General features: G+C 31.7%; 1 protein-coding gene across 3 annotated transcripts; it reads left to right on the top strand.

Moving 5' to 3' along the window:
• The first annotated feature begins 1,141 nt into the window (after positions 1-1,141).
• Positions 1,142-19,832, top strand: LOC125069714 (aquaporin-11). Of its 3 annotated transcripts, XM_047679265.1 has the most exons (8): positions 1,142-1,310; positions 1,422-1,532; positions 12,181-12,364; positions 13,534-13,656; positions 14,077-14,228; positions 16,584-16,722; positions 17,347-17,448; positions 19,529-19,830. In XM_047679265.1, exons 2-8 carry the CDS (start codon positions 1,482-1,484, stop codon positions 19,750-19,752), a joined length of 975 nt encoding a protein of 324 aa, XP_047535221.1. In that variant the 5' UTR covers positions 1,142-1,310; positions 1,422-1,481; the 3' UTR covers positions 19,753-19,830. The 3 variants fall into 3 exon arrangements, with proteins under 3 accessions (XP_047535221.1, XP_047535223.1, XP_047535222.1); XM_047679267.1 differs by lacking the exon at positions 17,347-17,448 and having other exon boundaries at positions 1,143-1,310; positions 19,529-19,825; XM_047679266.1 differs by lacking the exon at positions 1,422-1,532 and having other exon boundaries at positions 1,157-1,310; positions 19,529-19,832.
• The last annotated feature ends 461 nt before the right edge of the window (positions 19,833-20,293 follow it).

Here is a 20,293-nt window from a genome sequence, read left to right as displayed (position 1 = left end):
AACCTATTTAGATGATATTTGGTATAGAGATAGTTTGAGTACTGGAGGAGAAGATCGGTTACTTTATTTAATTTACTCCTCGAGGGGGTAAAATGTGGAGTGACGCTTTGTATACTATTGTAGAAATTTTCACTAGTTTTCTATGTTGTCTTGGGTCTGGGTATATGTGGTACCGTCGTTACTTCTGATTTTCCATAACACAAGTGCCTTAGCTACTTACATTGGGATCAGAGTAATGTATGTGATGTTGTCCAATATATATTTATTTATACTAATGGTATGTTTTATAAATTATACGCGGGTAAAGCCGCTGGTTCAGCATGTATCATATAAATACCATTCCGTAATTTTGACAAATACATTTGTAATCTCAATAGCTTAAGAACTACAATTTTGAACAATTTATTTCTTCGAAACGCTATACAGGTCTTTATTCATGTCCTGTCAATTTATTTCAATGATCTGAACACACACAAAGAAATAGTATTCAGTGGATATGACATTAAAAAAAATTAAAATGTTACATACATACTTATAATAGTTGCTGTAAAATAAAAGTGCACTAAAAACTAGTTTTTTTAAAAAAAAAAAACTGTAACCGTTCATTCACTGTAACCGGTCATTTTTTTAGTTTCAATTACTCATCTGTCAAATCACAATACACATAACGCGTCATTTTTAATTTTAAGAGGATCTATCTTAATTAAATCTTACTTTCTTGCTACTTCTGAAATTAGTATATCTTATTTTATTATTTGATATTTTTTAATATATTTAGACCTGTTATATAGTCTAGCCTTAGTATGGACAGCTAAAAAATATATAATGTATCGAATTTAAAAATCGATTTACGAGTGTTGTTATCAAAATCGATAAAATTTTACGATTTGAAAAAAGAACAATATAAAATAATAAAATACAAATTAAAAAAAAGAATATTCTTATATAAATATGTAAACTTTTTTTTAATGTCTACTGTTTGCTGACCACATGTTTGCACTCACACGCAAAGAATGTTTATTATAATTGCAGTACCTACATGTGTTTACCACCAGCGTCGGATGTAATTCTATTATTTTCATTCTTAAAACGGTTTAGTATAAAACGTAATCCCGGGACAACGGATCCGTAGTTGAGTGTCGTTCGCGTCTAAATTAAGACCGGGTTACGGCCTCGCGATGCGCGCGCGCACACCCACCGTTCGCTCAATAAAAACCAAACGTAGCACGTATTATATTTTTTACCATCGCGAATTTTCCGAAATCCCGTAGCTGGGTGACGATTATCCCGGACCACGGGGATTTATCATGGTAAGTAACATCCCTAGTTTTGTGCTAAAAATAGAACACTAGAAATACTTTTCACTGCCAGTTCTATAATGGATTGATACGCTTGTACCCTAATAAAATGTTTGTTTCCAGTCTGTGATGTGAAAAACGAAGTGAATTTCAATTTTCGAAGTACAAGATAACCCCAACAATATGAAGTTCACTATTGACGTTTTGGGGATATTTTTGAAAGTAGTCGTTAGGGTAAGTTCACGCTTTGAATTTCGAACTTGTCGAATATTAATAATATCCCTTTTTAAAAATTTGCTTTCTAAATTAATTTAATAATTCTGATACGTATATTGTGAACTTCGAAATTAAAATTATATTAGTTATTAGTAGGACATCGAAGGGAATTTTAATATCCGCTACTAACCTCTAACAGAACATTAAATAATAATATGAATCATATTTTTAACCTTTTTTAATATTTTAATGTTATTTAACCTTTTCCATATCATTGATATAAGTAGCTGTTTATTGAAACAGCTGTCTTATTGATACAAATATTCTTAATAATTTTATGTTAATTCGTTTGACCAGATAATTAATAATAATTTATGTCTTTATTATTAAAAATGGAAAAATTTTTAATTAAGGTTTTCTAGGTACATTTTTAATATTTATTATAAAACGATTAGTGGATCTAAATATACTCCTTCACACAGTTACAATTTGATTCACGGTCAAAGCCTTGTACGAAAATAATCTGCTTTCATGCATACAAATTATATCGCTACGTACAAACTAAACGTTTAAGCAGGACGAATGTTGCAAGTATTAAAAAAGCCGAACATGTAAAATATATTTTTTTTTAATGGAATATTATACACTTATAGATTATAAAATAAAACTTTTGTTATGGTTAATTAAGTAATTTGCTGAAAGCGCAATTTAGATGTTCGCTTTTTAATGTAAAAAAATAAGTTAAAGCGTTTTTTATTGCCAGTTTAATAGATTTATATTTAGATATATTTCATTTTTTAACGTTTTATTATTCTGATATAAAAAAATATTTTCAAATAAAAATTATAATAATGTAGAAATTTTTTTTCTTCATCAAAAAAAATATCTGAAATCAAGATTATATTTTCGTTTAAGTGATTCAACTTATTCCGCGATTTCGGCCCATACCTTTTTTATATAAGATGGCGCCAATATGGCAACCCATGCGACTTCCCACAAAAGTATTCACCTTCTATATCATCATCGGTTAACCGAACTAACTAACGACCTAACTTATCTGCTTGTTAAGAGAACGCATTTATCAATGGTCAGTCAGTTTTGAGATGTCAAAAGGGAAGGCAAATTCTTTTACTTACGTTCATTTTAGTATATGTTTTTTAATTATATTTTTCTTGGTCCATTTATTCACTCTTTTCTTTCTCAGTTCTTGTATGTAATGTTTTTATGGTTTGGTTTTTGGTCTTGCGTCAATGATTTAGTATTATTACGATAATAATAGAATCAACGAAACAAGTACTCTAGTAATTTCAATACTGCTGAAGTGGCATTTTTAGTTAGTCTACGGTGAAAAATTTGAAAACTGATGCGGTCACCAATACAGATAAAAATACGGCTTGGAAAAAAAATATAGTTAGTCTAACTTGTGTCCATTATTGAACAGAATACGCATATGTGTTCGTCATTTAAGTTAATCGCATAAAGTTAATGGCATAGATAACGTTTCCCACACACAATAAGCCGTAGCAGTTCTTACCAAGACGAACCGTCTGTTTTAATGGGTGATGGCGACTGAACGTGCGTTTTCTCAAATATACCGGTCGGCTCCAATGAGTTAGCGTCCAGTCTTCGTACAAGAAGCTGACGTGAACCAATGCGAGGGTTTTTAAGAGTAATAAGAAGACGTTAAACAAAATGTTGAGTTTTCAGCAGGAACTTTTTAAACATTAATAGGTGAATTAAAAAAACAGTTCAAAAATGAAACTACGTTTTTTAACTACATCCTAAAGCCTCTTCCTACTTTTAATGATCTATTTGGACGAATTTTAATGATTCAGAGAGTGCATTTCGGCACATTGCCGTCCCATCGCATTATGAGAATGATAGATAGTGTATCTGTGTTTGGGCACATACTTGTGCACGACAATATGTCCTGCGTAGTTGCCTGGTCAGAAATCGATCAAGATGACACCAATATACCTTCCTTAGAGCATAGTTTATCTAATGCAAAATATATTTTCAAATCGGAATGAAAGATCCTGAGGTCAATGCATTCAAAGAAACGCTTTATGAAACGGTACAATAACATAAAATTCAATTCCAAAGCACATTTGCTTATATACTTACATCACATACTAAAACCTGCATTTTCTATGTAATTTTTATTGGTGTATCAGTGTTTTCATATGCATTAAAACAAGACCAATCCTCAATAATTATATAGATAAATATATACTAGTGGATCGCAATAGCTTTAACAGGTTATTATAAATTTCGAAACCTCCGACGGGTTTTGTTTTGATTTAATTTCATTGTTCAATGACGACGTCTGTTCGCACGTTTTATGTTTGTTTTTTTAAACAGCCATAGCGCCGGTCTCTACCCGGCCAGTAACTTTTTCCGCTCTCTAAAATTAATTATTTGTTAAAGTGACAATTTTGTAAATTTAAATCAAGAATCCTTTTTAATTTTTTACACATCTGAGGCTCTTCAAAATATGACTGATATTTTACGTGCAGCTATCATCTCATAATCACAGGAACAAAACTTGGCTTACTCTATTAATATATACAGTTTTAAGTATACAGTCATTTCTGATGTAAAATTTTTATTAAAATATACGTATTCCGTTTCAAGATTTCAACTCGTTACTTGAGAGTCGAGATTAAAAGTATTTTAAAAAGAAACGCGTCATGAGCAAGCGTACGATCCATAACTTAAACAACATCCGTTTCTGCGTTTTTGTGTAATTTATCAAAGTAATGCATTTGTAGCGTGAAATATACAAGTTTTTGAACTGTCTTGAACATAGAGGGAATGTAAGCTGGAAATGATTAAGACGTGTGTGTTGGAGAGCTAGACTGTAAGAACAATCTCGAAATGCAGTTGAAGACAATGGTGACTCAGAGAATAATGATTACTTATCATTACATAGAATAAAACAAAGTCGCTTACCGCTTTCTGTCCCTATGTATGCTTAGATCTTTAAAATTACACAACGGATTTTGATGCGATTTTTTAAAATATATATATATATATTTTTTATATATATATAATGATAGATTGATTTAAGAGGAAGGTTTATATATGTATAATACATGCACAATATAGTAGAGAAACCACTTTTTTTGCGCTTACATTGCAAACGCGTTTTGTACTGTCTAATGACTGAAAAAACTGTGAACGTTGTAAGACATTCTGTGGTATATTTAGTATCAGCATTGCACCTGCGCGAGGCTGAAGGCATATCGCTAGTCAGTAACCGGACACACCTTAGAATCTCAACGTAAGTAGTTTTTCAAAATATCTCAAATGATATACTGTATATATAGAGCGGACGTTAGGAGTCGCGCAATGGGGCAGAGGCTTAGGGCGTCAAAATAGGAGGGGGGGCGAGCTGCAATTATTGTTATATTAAATATAATAATAGAGGAATAATGTTTTACAATAAAACAGATATATTAAGTGTTTTTAGTGTGTAATATAACAGATCTATTGGTAAGTCGCATCGGTTATGTACTTGCTTATCTTTATTCCTAATGGAACAGGCTACAGAACTAACTTTATTCGGTCTCTCGTTCTGGATACGGATATGATTTCATTGTATTTCAAGTGAATGAAATGAAAATACACAGAGTAAATAGAGGTTCATATTAAAAGTGTTATTGTTGTTTATTTTAAACGTATCCTTGGCAACCGGCCACTATATCTTACGTCATGTTCTTACAATTTCTTAATGGGTACTAGTAGTGTTAAAATGTATGTGAAAATAAAATATTTGTGCAAAACTAACAGGTAACTTTAAATTTTATAGAGTTTATCGTGGTGGAAGTGTTTACACTTACGTGCCCTGGAAAGCACGTGAAGCGTCCTGCGACCATACTATTTCCGGTCGTATCCTATAAGATTTTCAGCTCACATAATTGCCAATGGTCAAAATCGGTCTTTAAAATATCATATAATCATCAGTTCCAAATAAATTTGTCTAAAAATAAATGCTAGTGTTTTTGGTAATAATAATATCGACTCAAACGATTTCGTTCGAGATATGATGACAAAAAGTTTAGCCTTCAGGCTGTGACTGAAATTTTTTTAACAAAAAAAACTTATAAACTCATCCCGAACTGGGTTCTTAACCCAGACCGATAAACAAATGAGAAAGTCAAAAATACATAGACAATAAAATTACTGTGATGGAAAACTATACTATTATTTTTGTTATATAAGAAAAATAATTATTACAAATGAATAAATCCAAAAATAAAAAAAAAATAATCGTAGCTGAAAAAAAAGTCATGTCACGTTTATGATACTTATATTTTATTTGAATTTTAAATATAATCTGTATCGAGCGTATATTCTGTGGTGTATTCGCTACCAATTCTCAGAACCGTCTAGGGAACTGGGTTTGAACGGTTGTTCCTTGTAAACATACGGTAGTACTAACTGCTTTCTGATAATTACTATTTTATTTTCTTTTAATTATACTTTACATGACTATAGACTTTAACCGACTACAGCGAAACAAAATGAGGCTTATAATTTTAGCTGTATATGTGTTTAATGTTATATATGTTTGTATTTTAACATATGAGGTTATGGACTATGTTATATCCTATTAATCTAAAATTGTTAATGATTTAATTAATACGTCAAGTAACGAAACTAAAAATTGTTAAATGCATCGTGATTTATCATAAACATACATACATACTTCGTGTTGGTATTTGTTTTTTTTTTTAATATGACGTTTAATAATACGTGAAGTTTAGTTTACTTTTTTCTAAGAACCTAGTTAAAATAAACATAGGTTTTTATCGAGATCGACACCTAATCCGGATAAGCGCTTTATTTTCGTGTGATTTATTTCTCGTGAAGAAAAATGTTGTGAGGAATTCTGTATTTTTCGGATGAAATTATGCTTCATGGGTCACCAACCCCCATTCGAGTAGCGAGGTGGAGCAAGCTCTGGCTCAAATAAGGTATATACCTTGTTTGAGTCAGTTCAGACAATACTGACAATAGAGTCAGCAGACTCTGACTCTGACTCTGTATTATTTGTTGTCAGTATTGCTACATGTTTATATTGAATATGTCCAAATAATAAAAAAATAATCAGTACATGACCGAGTTATATCTCTGTCCTTATCTAATAAAACTGCTTTAAAAATTTTGATATATCGAATAGGTGAGCCAAATTACATTGAAAAAAATATGTACTATGATATAAAAATAATTACTTTCGATTTTTATATTTGGATCGAGATTTTATGTATTTTTATTAGCTATGTCTGTTAAAAAATCTCGATCTTTCTGTAAGGAATTTTCATTTGTTTCATTCGGAAAATAGAAATGTACCTAACCTATATCATAATACAAGCATTGTGTAAAGTCATAATATTTTTCAATATTGTAACGCAATCTTGTAAGCTGTCAAGCTTATATAATATAATGATAAATTATTCAACATTAGGACAGACTCAACATCCGTATAACTCGCAAAATATACGTCAACCGTCGAATTGATGTGTAAACATTTTCTGACTCAAATTCGATTTGACAACTTGGCTCTGTAGAGACTACATAATACTAGCTAGAGTTAGGCGTTGAATTGAAATTCGTAACGCTAGAACAAATAGAAAGAGGGATTACACGTTTGTATCCAAATAGTAAATACGGAATACGGCTGCTTAAGAATAATAATTTATATTTACGAGTGAACTAATTGAACGAAAGAGCAACATGCGAAACGGCTTTCCGAAACGATAGACTTGAAATGATTTACTGTACAGTTTACTTGAATAATACACATTTGATTTGTTTCGATTTGTGTGTTCGAAATTCGACCATTAATGAAGATTTTAGGAAATTGATTTGAATTTTATTGAATTTAAAATAACTATTATATGTCACAGACACTGCTACACAAAAAATATATATAAAAAAATACGACACTCATAATAATAAGATTTCTGCACAGCATTGTCGACACAAAAAGAAGAAGCTGAATGCTGATTTTCAGCGACCACCTTAGAAGCTAAACGAACGTCAATGACAGATACAATATGATGAAAAACATCGTAAGGAAACTCGTATCCGTCTGATGTTAATCTGCCGATGAAGAGCAGCGTGTTGTAATAAGTTCAAAATCTTCTCCTCAAAACGAGGAGTTACTAGGGAGTAACTAGGGTTTAGTCCAGCAGTGGGGTATTTACAGAATGTTATTTATTTTCTTCAATGTACTGCGTAAATAGTGACGATGTTGGTGTAATAATCATTATAAGAAGTTTCAAATAAACTTTGTAATAATTTTAACGTAACAGTTTTGGTAAAAATATTAATGGAAATACATACTCGCTGGTGCACTACCAGCGAGTATGTATTTGTGCAAGCCCATCTGGGTATGTAACACACACTCATACGATACTAGCAATAGAAATACTTTCTTGTATTGTTGTGTTTTGGATGAGTTAACTACAGGTACTAGGGCCAAAATAGCGCATTGGAAATGTAAGGAATTATTATGTTTTTATACGGCGTCAATGTTTATGGGTCGTGGTGGCCACTTACCATCAGGTGGCCCATTTGCCCGCCTGCCTACTTATTACATAAAAAAAAAAACTTTAATTGCATTTGTTATTTATTATATTCCAATCGAGTATTTTTTGTTTCTTTTGTTTATATGTCTGACATAATTTGCGGTGCAGTATTTAACCAACTATATAACATCCCATTTCCGTATGAGAGGCAAACAAACGAGGAATCCTTATAATTTAATCACGTCTGTCCATCTGTCAGACTGTTGTACTCGCACAGTTTGTACAAGTGTGGACTGACACGAAATTTAAACGCGAATCCATCAAATCGGAATATTTGCTACGAGTCGGTCCTAATGTGCTTTTTATTTCATTATTTGGACATGATTATGAAAGCTGATTTTACGCGATTATTTAATAGAAAATAAGATATCAGATGAAAGTCTTCCATATTCACATGATGGTGATAATGTTCTTCTGAGTAGTTTTAATCGCAGCGGCCATTCTCAATTGGGAATTGCAGATAGATATTATAATGCACAACATACTGCATTTTCTTACTTTACCTAGCTGCCAAAAAAGTTGGGAACTGAAATGTTATGTTCCTTGTGCCTGTAATTACACTGGCTCACTCACCCACTGGACTGAAAACTGGACCACAACAATACTACTTGCTGCTTGGCGGGAGTATGTATGATGATAAAGGTAATATCTATCTAGACGGGCCTAAAAAGCCCTACCACCAAGCGATCCAACAAGACTGGATAGTTTAAGCATAAGATCAATGGGTTTAAGTGCTTTTTAAGGCACGTAACGCCTTAAGGATAACTACGCTAAGGCAGTTCTTTCAGTTAAATATATCCAACAATACCGCCAGTACTCAGCGCTTCATCTAGCGTCATGAACGCGGAAAGTTAACCTTTATGGTTAGGCGTAAAAACAATTTTTGGCATGAAATGGCAAAAGCCTTCTTGCAATATCGTAAAACAAACTACACCATGAATTTACATACCACTCAAAGGACAATGCCCGGTACTCTATAGAAATCTACCCTTGAAGTTGAGCCTGCTGTATAATAGTATGTTATTGTAGATATATAAATGACTAGTTTTCGCTCGCGACTTTGACCGCGTGTTTTACTAAGTTTTAGGTATAAAAAGTAGCGTATATACTTCCTTGGGGTTCTTTCTTGCTTCTTATCAAATTTCGTTTGATTAGGTTCAGTGGTATAATACAGACAGACAGAGTTACTTTCGGATTTATAATATTAATATAGATTACTAAAAATAGAACAACATAATTAACTAAATTACAATAATAATCAGAATCATTAGCATAAAAACTGGAGTAGCATAAAAACTGCGAGATTGAATCTAGTCGTAAAAACAAAAAGTAACGTCAACGATGAGCATGAGATAAATTTTATCAGGATTTAGGGGAGGGCAACAGGTGAACCCCGAGGCCTCTACAAGCAAGGGGCCTCCATATTATGATACATTTATAGATAAAATAAAATCCGTTCTGTCAATGAAGAAAAAACTTACAAAAATATAATAAAGAAAAAAAGTAGTAGTAAAATATATTTTTTGAAACATTTCAAATGTCATTGTTTATTTATTTTTATAATAGATAATCTATTATAATTAATCAAAAATCAGGCCCTCACTTTGTTTTGTCCTAGGGCCTCAATCCCATTAAATCCGGCCCTACGAATTATGCATATAAGGTTTCAGTGGTGGCTGTCGGTGTTTGAACCAGCTAAAAGTCATTCACGTAGTGCCTCTGCGCCATTTTGATTCTACTCATCATACCTACTTTAAGTTCTGAGTTAAATAACACGTAGTTTACTCGCACTTGTCAACCTTCAAAGCTTTCCTTAATTAAAATTAAAATCCATAAGTAGTTCATTTCATACGAAATTCGTTTACATTGATAAACCTTGGGCTGAATCTTAATACTTTTGCTCCAAATAATACGCACAGACTTTCAACTTTCATGAATAGCTCAGACTTTTGCAATACACCGCCTTTTGTCTGCGCTGCTAAGTAGCACAGACATAATTCAATAGAAGTCTGTGCCAAGTCCGTGTTGTGTGGACCTACCATTAAATGCGAGTAAAGCGGTGGACGACAACTAATTCCACATATATTGTGTACATTTATGCTTAATATACAATAAAATTAACAATTTAATTCGTTCGTAAAGCACATTAATTCGAAAACGATATAACAGACTAAGTTATACAAGTAGGTACTATAAAATGGACGTTTATGAGTTATTTTGAAGCACTAACTCATTTCGAAGCGCATTCTATGCAAGAGCTATTTGAATGTTTACAGCTAATATATGAACGTGTTTGTTCAAATAAAATAGATCGTTACTCTATACCATATAGTTCGAAAGTGCTTGTAAACAATATATTACTTGGTAACGCCACGTTTAGTTTTAATATATTCACTTAATTTACAGAATGTTTTAAGTGTAACTTTAGGCCATCAATGTATTTGCAGCTCCTTTTTTTTAAAGTTAGAGAATTTGTTCGATTAATGGAACCATAAAACCAGATAATCTGCGTGAAATAGTCTGTTTATTGAGACTTATATAATAATTTCACTTTACGTCTCAAATCAATAAAATCATATTATTCGTATTCAAATATGTTAACTTCTAAAAGTTCTTATGAATTGTCAACCGTTGACAATAGCTTAGAAACAAGCAGACTCTTAGAAGCGTACTAAAATACATTCTACGCGATAGATAACTATATCACAACTCTAAGAAACAAAGAATTATAAGCAATATTTAACAGTTATTATCAGCTCACAGCTACTGAAAAAAGTAGATTTAAAATTGGTCTATCTATTTACTCTTTAAACTTTTCCTATTCGTTCCAAAATATGACTCACACAGTCCAAAAGAATGGTTTCACTCTAAGTTAAATGAATGTCTTCAATTTAATTCTGTACTAGATATTTAGGTCTTTAAAAGTATGTGACGAAATAAATCTGCCGATAGAGCCTGGCAGTCTAGTTTGGAACATGAATTACAACACTTTGAAGTTCTACCGATATTGAAAACTATTGTAACCTACCTGATGACATCGTGATTATCACGGGTACCCTGGTCAGTCTCCGTATCTTAGTTTTCGAAGCGGATTAATGTTGCGTTATGAGAAGGTGGCGGATCTAACCTTGGATACAAAACTATTCTCGATAATTTTATCCAGTAGACTAGGTACGTCTTAAATGTGATTAGCATGACATGTTCGAGTGTTAGATATGCAATATATGCCTTTGACAATTCAAAAATTGATCAACCATGATACGTTTATTGGATTAAGCTAGAGTATCTACCCGAGTGGCTCATACATACCCTAAATGCATTGAAATATGGAGAAGCACTAATTATAGAATATGATTTTGTAATTTGCTAGATTAATTTTGAAATTGGTCGTTTAATTGAACTGTAAAAACTTATATCAATAAAATATACACAAAAATAAAATAAAAAATACAAATTATAAGTTAAGATACACCAAAGGCACGAAGAACATGTCTGTGGAGGTACAAATAAAACATTAAAAAAATATACCAAAATGGTTCATATTCTTAAACATTACTAAATTCATAGTCGAATATAACATTGTATTACTTAAATAGTTGACAAAGGAACTTCACTTGGTAGTAGGGCTTTGTATAAGCCCTTCTAGGTAGGTACCATCCACTCAGCAGATACTGTACCGGCAACTCAGTATTGTGTTCCGGTTTGAAGGGTGAGTGAGCCAGTGTAATTAAAGGCACAAGAAACATAGCATCTTAGTTCCAAAGGTTGGTGGCGTATTGGAAATATAAGGAATGGTTAATATTTCAGCGCCATTATCTGTATGGCGGTGACCACTTACCACCAGGTGGACCATATGCTCGTCACACATTCGAAAAGCAACATTTTTATAAACATGTAGAAAATGTTAACCTTTTCATTACCATTATATAATATAACTAAAATTGACAATATAAAATGATGTCGAGTGAGAAAAAGAATTCAATAAAGTTGAATCCAAGTACAACACTACACGTCAGCCATTTCAGTGTAATAGTAGATAAAATATTAACAAAAATCTTTCCTCTTTCCAGGTAAACAAGGTCACTTTCGCACCTCTCGTGGTGTCCACGCTATTCATCTTACTGACCTCTTTACTGGCGCACTGCGCGAGGCGGCTAGTACAAAAAACGATCAAAGAACCGTTCATAAGGCTGCTGCTGGAAGAGGCGATAGCAGCTGCTGAGTTGTGCGGATGCTGCTTCGAACTTATTATTGGTGAGGATTGTGATAAAATAACGATATTTTTGCGTTAGTTTTTTTTAAACATTAGATGTACCATCTGAATAAATACCGCTAAATACAGAATGACATATCTTATATGGCCCAATAGGTTGAACATACACCACTCAATTTTGTTGTGCTTAATTTGAATTCGTAATTAATTTCGTGCTCAACGGTGAAACATCCTGAGGAAAACTGCATGTATCGAATGAAAATCTGCTTCATGTTTATCCAGCCGAATTGGACCAACATAGTGGAATATATTCCGAATATTCACCTCAAAAAGCACAGATGACCTTGGTTCAGCAGTGAAAAATTATCAGGCTGTTACTTTACTTTTTAACTGTTAATGACCATTTATGTTACCACCAAATAAGAATCTTAAATAATACAAAGGTCTATAATTGATACATTGTGGCAGGTCTTTGTGCAATCCTGTATGGTTAAGTACCACCCACTCATCACATATTCTCAACAGCAATACTGAATATTGTTGTTTTTTGGTGAATTGTCAATGTACTAGTGTATTTACAAGCACAAGCGACATAGTATCTTAATTCCCAAGGTTGTTAAGTTAGGTTAGTTTATTTATATTTGTTATAGAGCCCATATGACTGTTTGACTGACAAAGATCATAGTTTCAATCTTGATCCGAAGTTATAGCCATTCCTAGTTTTAGTTAAAAGGTCAATTGGAGGAGAAAATTAGTAGATTATTAACTATATATAAGTAGCCAAAGATACTCTCTGAATTTCGATTAGTTGTCCGTTTGCTGCTTGAATGAATGACTAATCAATAAACACATTCTAGTTTAACATATCAGTCAGTCTGCCTAATTTAAATAAAAAATAAAATTATTATTCTGGTAACATCAATATAATAAAAATGATTCTAGTATTTTATGTACACGATTAATATTGTTTCCTTTCTATTAATTGTCGCGTCTTTGTATTTGTTTATGGATAAGACTAAACTTTTTAATCATTCTATCTAAAGGAAAATATTTTGAAAATACTTATATATTTCGGGATTTCTAGCACTTATTTCGCGGTCCGAATCATTCTCTTAAACATAGATTTTTTATCTATAAGTGATACATAAAAATATAATTACAAACATTTACTTTTCACATATTTGTAATGGATATATTTCAATATTTTCAGTTGCTGATAATTTTGGTGTGGCCACATATGCCATATACCTGTTTGCTCTCACGATCTGGTGGTCACTGAACTGGGGAGATGCAACGGCTTGTCCCTACACTCACATCGAAGATATTATCGAAGGTAAGAATTGTTAATTAAAATATAATACAACGTCAGAAATAATGGCCGAATATTATAAAAAAATGTCGTTGCCGTTTTCGATAAAAGTTGACAGTTAGACATTTGAGACAATGAGTAACAAAAGTTTCTTGTCGGTTCCTCTCGATACGATGTCCATTACAAACCGGTAGATTTTAATTTAACTTAGTTACGTCTTTGACATCAATAGCAATCAAATCAAGTGTTTCTGCAGTAAATGGAATATTGGCGTTTTTGGAAATATGGGCGAATATTTGTGACGTATGTTCTCTTAAGCATTTTTTGCTACGGCTCTTACAATGATTCCCGATGTGAGTATCAAAGAATGTAGCATCTAAAGCCAATCCTTATACCCAATGTAATGTAAAATATTTTGTTAAACGACATTTTTTCGATTTATAGGCAGAGGCGACATTCGTAAGGCTTTCATAAAGACTTGGGCGGAGTTAGCTGGTGGGATATTAGTGTTTAAATATGTACAAATGTATTGGGCATTGGAAATATCGGAGACACACAAGAATAAAGCTTTTGAAGACTGCACGGCTGATTTACAGGTATGAGGCATACTTAAAATGCGTTACTTTTTTTTTTAAATTATAGTTTCATAGTATAGCAAAGACAAATCGAATAAGAAATAATGCTCCATTATCGTATTATTTTAAAGTGATTTAATAGAGCGTTATGTCAATTTGTTTTAATTTTCGAGCGTTTTAATTAAATTACAACAGCCTCCATCGAATGAACGAGGCTTATAGTGATCATTCCATAATTGAGAGCTCTCGAAAAATATTTCAGTATTAAGATGAGTATGTTCAAAATTAATAAAATGTTTTACGCTATAACTAGCTTTAGCCTGCCGTTTTGCTTGTTAATTTAATTTAAATAAATATTTTTTCATAATCAACGACTTAATTAATTTATTCATTTAGTTTGTGACAACTGAAAATACTATTACTATAATTTATAATTACTTAGAAATGTTACAAATATCAATTAATAATAGTGTAATTCCTATTCTGTGACTTATACTCGGTTATGTTCGACAAACGATCCGTTTTGGTTACGGCTAGTAAAACTTTATAGGGCATTCGAGCATTCGAAGATATAATTGGTTCTGTAAGGATATGGCTACGAGTATCGTAAATATACGAATTTTTCAATAAGAAAAATGTAAATGAGAAATTTCTTCAATCCGTAAGCAAAACGATTCGTTATTTGAATATGGAAGTCAGATTTTGATTATATTTTTTTAAAAGTGATATTGCGTGATCAATATTAAACACAAGAAATTTTGCTATCATAATGTTAGACAAATTACAACTAGCTCAGTAGAGTAAATTTTAACATTTTAATATTTTGGGTGAGGTTTTACGTTTTTTTTTAAATCAAATTAAAGGTTTTTTAATAATTAAAATTGTATAGGTAAACAATCAATGTGTCATTATGTTATTCATGCCTGTAGTTACAAGGCCACTCACCCTTCAAACCGGAACGACAATGTCAATTATTTCTGTTTGACGATAGAATGTCTGATGTGTACGTGGTACCTTCCCAGACAGGCTTGTATAAAGTTTAAAGCAATCTTTTAACATATGTAATCAATACAAACTTAGTTAAAAATAAAAATATGATACATTTAATTATGTATATGTTCTGTATATATTTAAAATATTCGTGATTTTCGCTGCATCTGCCATTTCATTTAATGCTTTCTAACCTTAGGGTTGCTTGGAAGAAATCCCTATTACGCGATCATGCTGCTTTACTGTACAAACTTGTGTATAAGTGTAAGTGTGTAAGTGTATGATAAGTATTTCTCTAATTGTTTTATGTGTGGTGTACGATTACAGACTGCCTATCTATTCATGACGACCTCCCTGGTCGAGTAGTGTGTACACCGGTTTTCAAGGGTACGCCACTCCGAGGTCCCGGTTTCGATTCCCGGCCGAGTCGATGTAGAAAAAGTTCATTAGTTTTCTACGTTGTTTTGAGTCTGGGTGTTTGTGGTACCGTCGTTACTTCTGATTTCCATAACACAAGTGCTTTAGCTACTTACATTGGAATCCGAGTAATGTATGTGATGTTGTCCAATATTTATTATTACAAAAAAAAAAAATCATAACTATAGCAGACAGTCAGTGTAATAATATATTTTCATTTCATATGTATTTATTAACAATGTTTTTGTTTTTCTAACAAATATCGCAACCAAAATGCAAATCGAAAGATTTTAGTCTTTTGGTTTTTACGTTGGTTGCTATATAAGTCCTTTCCAGACAAGGCTGCATTTTAATAGATGCAAGCTTAGAGTCCGTTAGGGCACAAACGAAATGGTTTTATAGAATGTAGCATGCACTCAAGATTTTTTGAATTTAGAATATGAGGCTCAGGTAGAGTATTATAGAGCCATAGCATTCCATCTTAACCAGAGTCGATCACTTTCTGGGAAGCTTGCATGTTTTTATACTAAAACGTGTGTTTGCAACAACGAAAAATGATTTGAAAATAATGTGAATATTATTTCAAGCAAAAGTTTTTATTTTTTTATTAAATTGTTCTCTTTTTAATATGCACTTTGAAAATAGAATGATGAGTCTACTTCGAAGAGTAAAGTCAACGTTATTTAAAAAAAGAACTTAGGTATTTCAAAAATGTATTCGCTCTCAGAATTAATATGAGATGAAAACTTCATCGTAAAATTTTTCGATTTAATTCATTATTAGATACTTGTTTTATTTTTAATCGAGGACTTTTAATACTTAAACGTGATAAAATCTTAATTTTATAATTTGCTTTTTCATCTAATTTCTGATAAATGACGAAGGTAATAAAATAACATGAAAAAAATTGATAAGCCCATTCTTTTTTTGAATTTGGTTCATATCTAATTTTCGCCTTATTTATTTTAGGTGCCAGCTTTATATGGAGCTATTGTTGAAGGCGTAGCTACATGTCTATGCAGGCTTGCTTCAAGGTCACTAAGCGACCTCAACCCACGTTACTCCACAGCTATCGACTCTTTCATCGGCACCTCTCTGGTCGTAGCCGGTGAGTCTATTTTTTCGTTTGGTATTTATGGCTTTTGAGTGACTTTCCTTATTTCTCCTACATAGACTTTTTTCAAGAGATTATAAGAAAAAAAATCGGGTTTTTTAGTCATAAATCTCATTTCTTCTTTTTTTTATAATCTGTTATTAATAAAGGTGTTTGGATTAATGTTATATCAAATAACATTTCAATTTACGTTTTATAAGATAAACAATAAACGTTAATTAGCGAACGTATTTTGATGATTTAATTAATTAATCTTCAAAATTTTAAACGAATTTACTGGCTTTTAACAAAAACATAGACTAAAAACATTTAAATATTCATTCGAAATATTTTAATTATTTATCTGTGAACAAAGGCTAAATTTTGACATTGAATAAATAACAGTCACTTTTTCAAGTCCCATTAAAATCCAATCCAAGTCTTTATTCTATAATAATGCCATAAACTTTAAATTTTTTAAAAGTACATTTTATAAGCAGACAAGATTTACAGCATTTTACTTAATATTCCGTATAAAGTCCATCGCAGAAAACTTTCTAATTAGACATTTTAATATTTTATTGGTTTCCAAGTAGTCTAACATACCCTAAAATTACACTAACGGGTCAATTTTTCCAGGGGTTCTCACTAGGCACACGGTACTCACCTACCGCTATGAGGATAGTAGTGCTAATCCGGACCTCAGTGTGTCTGTCTATTGCAAAGTCCATGTAGGAAAAGGTACTCAATGATTTGCATTCCGAATCAAACGCATTTTTGCTAAATTGAACTTTATTTTAAGAGCGATACGGATTGATTGATGGATAAATTGTTAACAATTAAGATCATTACAGAAACATTTATCACAAACGTCCATTCCTCTTATGGAGATCCATACTCGGGTTGATAGTCACAGAATTTTTATTCGTTTCCTTTAAATAAATGTAAGGCACCCGTTACACATATGGGGTCAATCAGATAGTCAATTTTATAAGAAATCTCTAAACTTATCACGGAACACAGATCGTGGAATATCAGACAGTGATCTGCGGCTTTAACGTATACGTACAATTCAATACAAATCGCGTATTACCGTAAATGAGTTTCCATTTCACGAGTGAGTTATTTCATAATAGCACTGCTGTTATGAGTTACAATTGAACGTTGGAATGATTTTTTTAGTACCTTTCTAAAAACTTACAACTGTAATATAAGCTAGTGATCAAATTATCAGTACTACTGACTTTAGTAGCAAAAGAAATGGTAAAAGGATATTGGCGTTAGAACCTAATTTTAAATGATGGTCTGATACAAACAATATATAAAGTAAACACATATATTTCTCCCTGTAATGATCAAGAAGGCTCAAAGCGAACTAGATAATCTATGAGCAATAAATAATGATTTACAGACGATGAGAAACATGTTATTTGAAGATATATTTTAGACGAGACGAAACTGATTTAATAGACAAGCGTGCTAATATATAAAACATAAGTAAAAACCGTCAACAGATTTTGCCTACGAAACGTATAAGTTTTTTCGATATTAGTTTAGTAGTGTGATACATAAAAAACTCCTCATTTTGTAAAATAGGTTTTGAACAAAATCAGCAGTCATTTCTTTTTTGATTTTGCGTTCGATTCGGATATGTATTTAATACTATATGTATGTCTCTTAACCATGTCTATATTTAATTTGTAACAAAATCCCACAGGCTAGTCGAGAATTTTAAGCGATATAACCTTTGTTTATTAATAAATTGTACAGCTGGAATCGTTTCATGTTATGCCTCTTTGATGATACTAAGATTTTTCTTTTCACGTATAAAGGAAATTTGTACAACGTTTTCTATCGAAAATTTAAATATTAATTTCTTCGCCGAAGCTCTCGAAATATATTATTGAAAAAGACTTTTTTCTAAGACCTTTTGAGACCAAGCGGCATGACCTTTTGAAACTATGTTCAGGGAAAGGATGAACTGATTCCAGATGTAAATTTCAGCAGATTTAAAGCAAACTCGAAATTTATTACAACTCGCCTAAGTCTTGTATTAAAAAAATATAATACGTAATCGATTTTTATTATTAATTCGTTAATTAGTGAGCATGGTATTTGTAAACATTAAGCTTTTGACTTACGACTTTACTAATAATCTTTGTATATATGTATATATCTTAGTGACGTCAGTAGTTTGACTTACGATAGTAGAAGACAAGGTAACATACTAGCTTTTAAAGTATTTAATTTAATTCATCGAACATAGCATATCTGGTATTTGTATTTGATAGTTTTAGTATAGAAGTGTATCTGCTTCCTAATATTTTATAACATTGTTAGATTCTCTATTAAATGTTACACAAGGATCATTCTGGTTAGGCGCTAGTCGCTTGATCGCACGTTTACAATCCTGTACTTCGGCGATAAGAAGCACGGATGGATTTCGAGAAATGAAAGTAACATCGACTGAAATTATTTTCTTTATATTTTATTGTACAAAATCATTGTGGTATAAAATCTCGATAGTCATTTGTCGAACCATATGAGTTTCCAGGCGTGCCTACAATATTTTTGTCGAGTTTATAGTTTCACATATTCTGAATTAAATTTATTTTAACAATCTTTTATTTTAAATTATCATCTATTCACAATTTAGTGTATATTAAATACCAAACTATAATGTTTTGGGAAGTATTACGATGAATTATAGGTTAAATAAAATTAAGAAGATGTATGTTTTCATGGAAATTGCTCAGCCATATCTTCGAGTATATGTATTTACTAGATTATATTGTGAAATGTTAATTTTTTTGTGTCACAGCGTTCGACTATTCCGGTGGTTACTTCAATCCAGTCTTGGCTACGTCATTAAAAGCTGGCTGCGAAGGTCATACTTTGATGGAGCATGCAATGGTCTATTGGCTCGGCGCATGCGCTGGTTCTGTACTGTCAGTGTACCTTTACAAGCTGCCAGTCATCCAGAAATACGTCAGAGGTACGACTGAAGTGAACGGCGACAGCATCTGGGCAGATAAAGAAGATTAATCTATGTACAAATTATATATTTCGAAAATATATTATAATTATTTATTTAAATTTCTCTGATATTAAGCAAGATTATTCTAGTGATTTACATAAAAGTAACTATGTACAATCTAGTCATATGCTTAAGTTATTTATTAAAATCTTTATATACTTTATTTTAATTCTTACTTTTAAACATCTAATGAAAGTGAATTATATTTTTCTGATGATTATATTTGTTTTATGAATATAATATGTGCTACGTTATGTTGTTATAAATAAAATCTTTAATATATTATTATGTATTTATTAATCCTACTAAAAGGGATTTTTATTTCCTTCTAAATTCTAATATTCGAAAAAAGTGCACGTTAAATGAGAAGAATGATCTTTGAATAAAACGTAGGGACATCTATAAGTGGGAGTAGACTAGGCTTAGAAAAGCTTAACTTAAAATTGCCGACCTTTTCCTCCGAATTTTGTCCGCCATCTTGAAAAAAGGGACATTGCATTTTTTTAACAAATTTTCAATCATGATTGATGACGTTTTAAAATATAAGTA

Source organism: Vanessa atalanta, chromosome 16 (genome assembly GCF_905147765.1).
Source record: "Vanessa atalanta chromosome 16, ilVanAtal1.2, whole genome shotgun sequence".
Classification (NCBI taxonomy): domain Eukaryota; kingdom Metazoa; phylum Arthropoda; class Insecta; order Lepidoptera; family Nymphalidae; genus Vanessa; species Vanessa atalanta.
The sequence above is the reverse complement of the archived record's forward strand: the minus strand, read 5'-3'. Positions and strand labels throughout refer to the sequence as shown.

What these genes read in the sequence shown, in the direction of transcription:
- LOC125069714 (XM_047679265.1), top strand. Translation starts at nt 1,482, where the DNA reads ATGAAGTTCACTATTGACGTTTTGGGGATATTTTTGAAAGTAGTCGTT. An exon ending in CACCTCTCTGGTCGTAGCCG is followed by an intron (nt 16,723 to 17,346) that starts GTGAGTCTATTT and finishes CAATTTTTCCAG; the next exon opens with GGGTTCTCACTAGGCACACG. An exon ending in CAAAGTCCATGTAGGAAAAG is followed by an intron (nt 17,449 to 19,528) that starts GTACTCAATGAT and finishes TTTGTGTCACAG; the next exon opens with CGTTCGACTATTCCGGTGGT.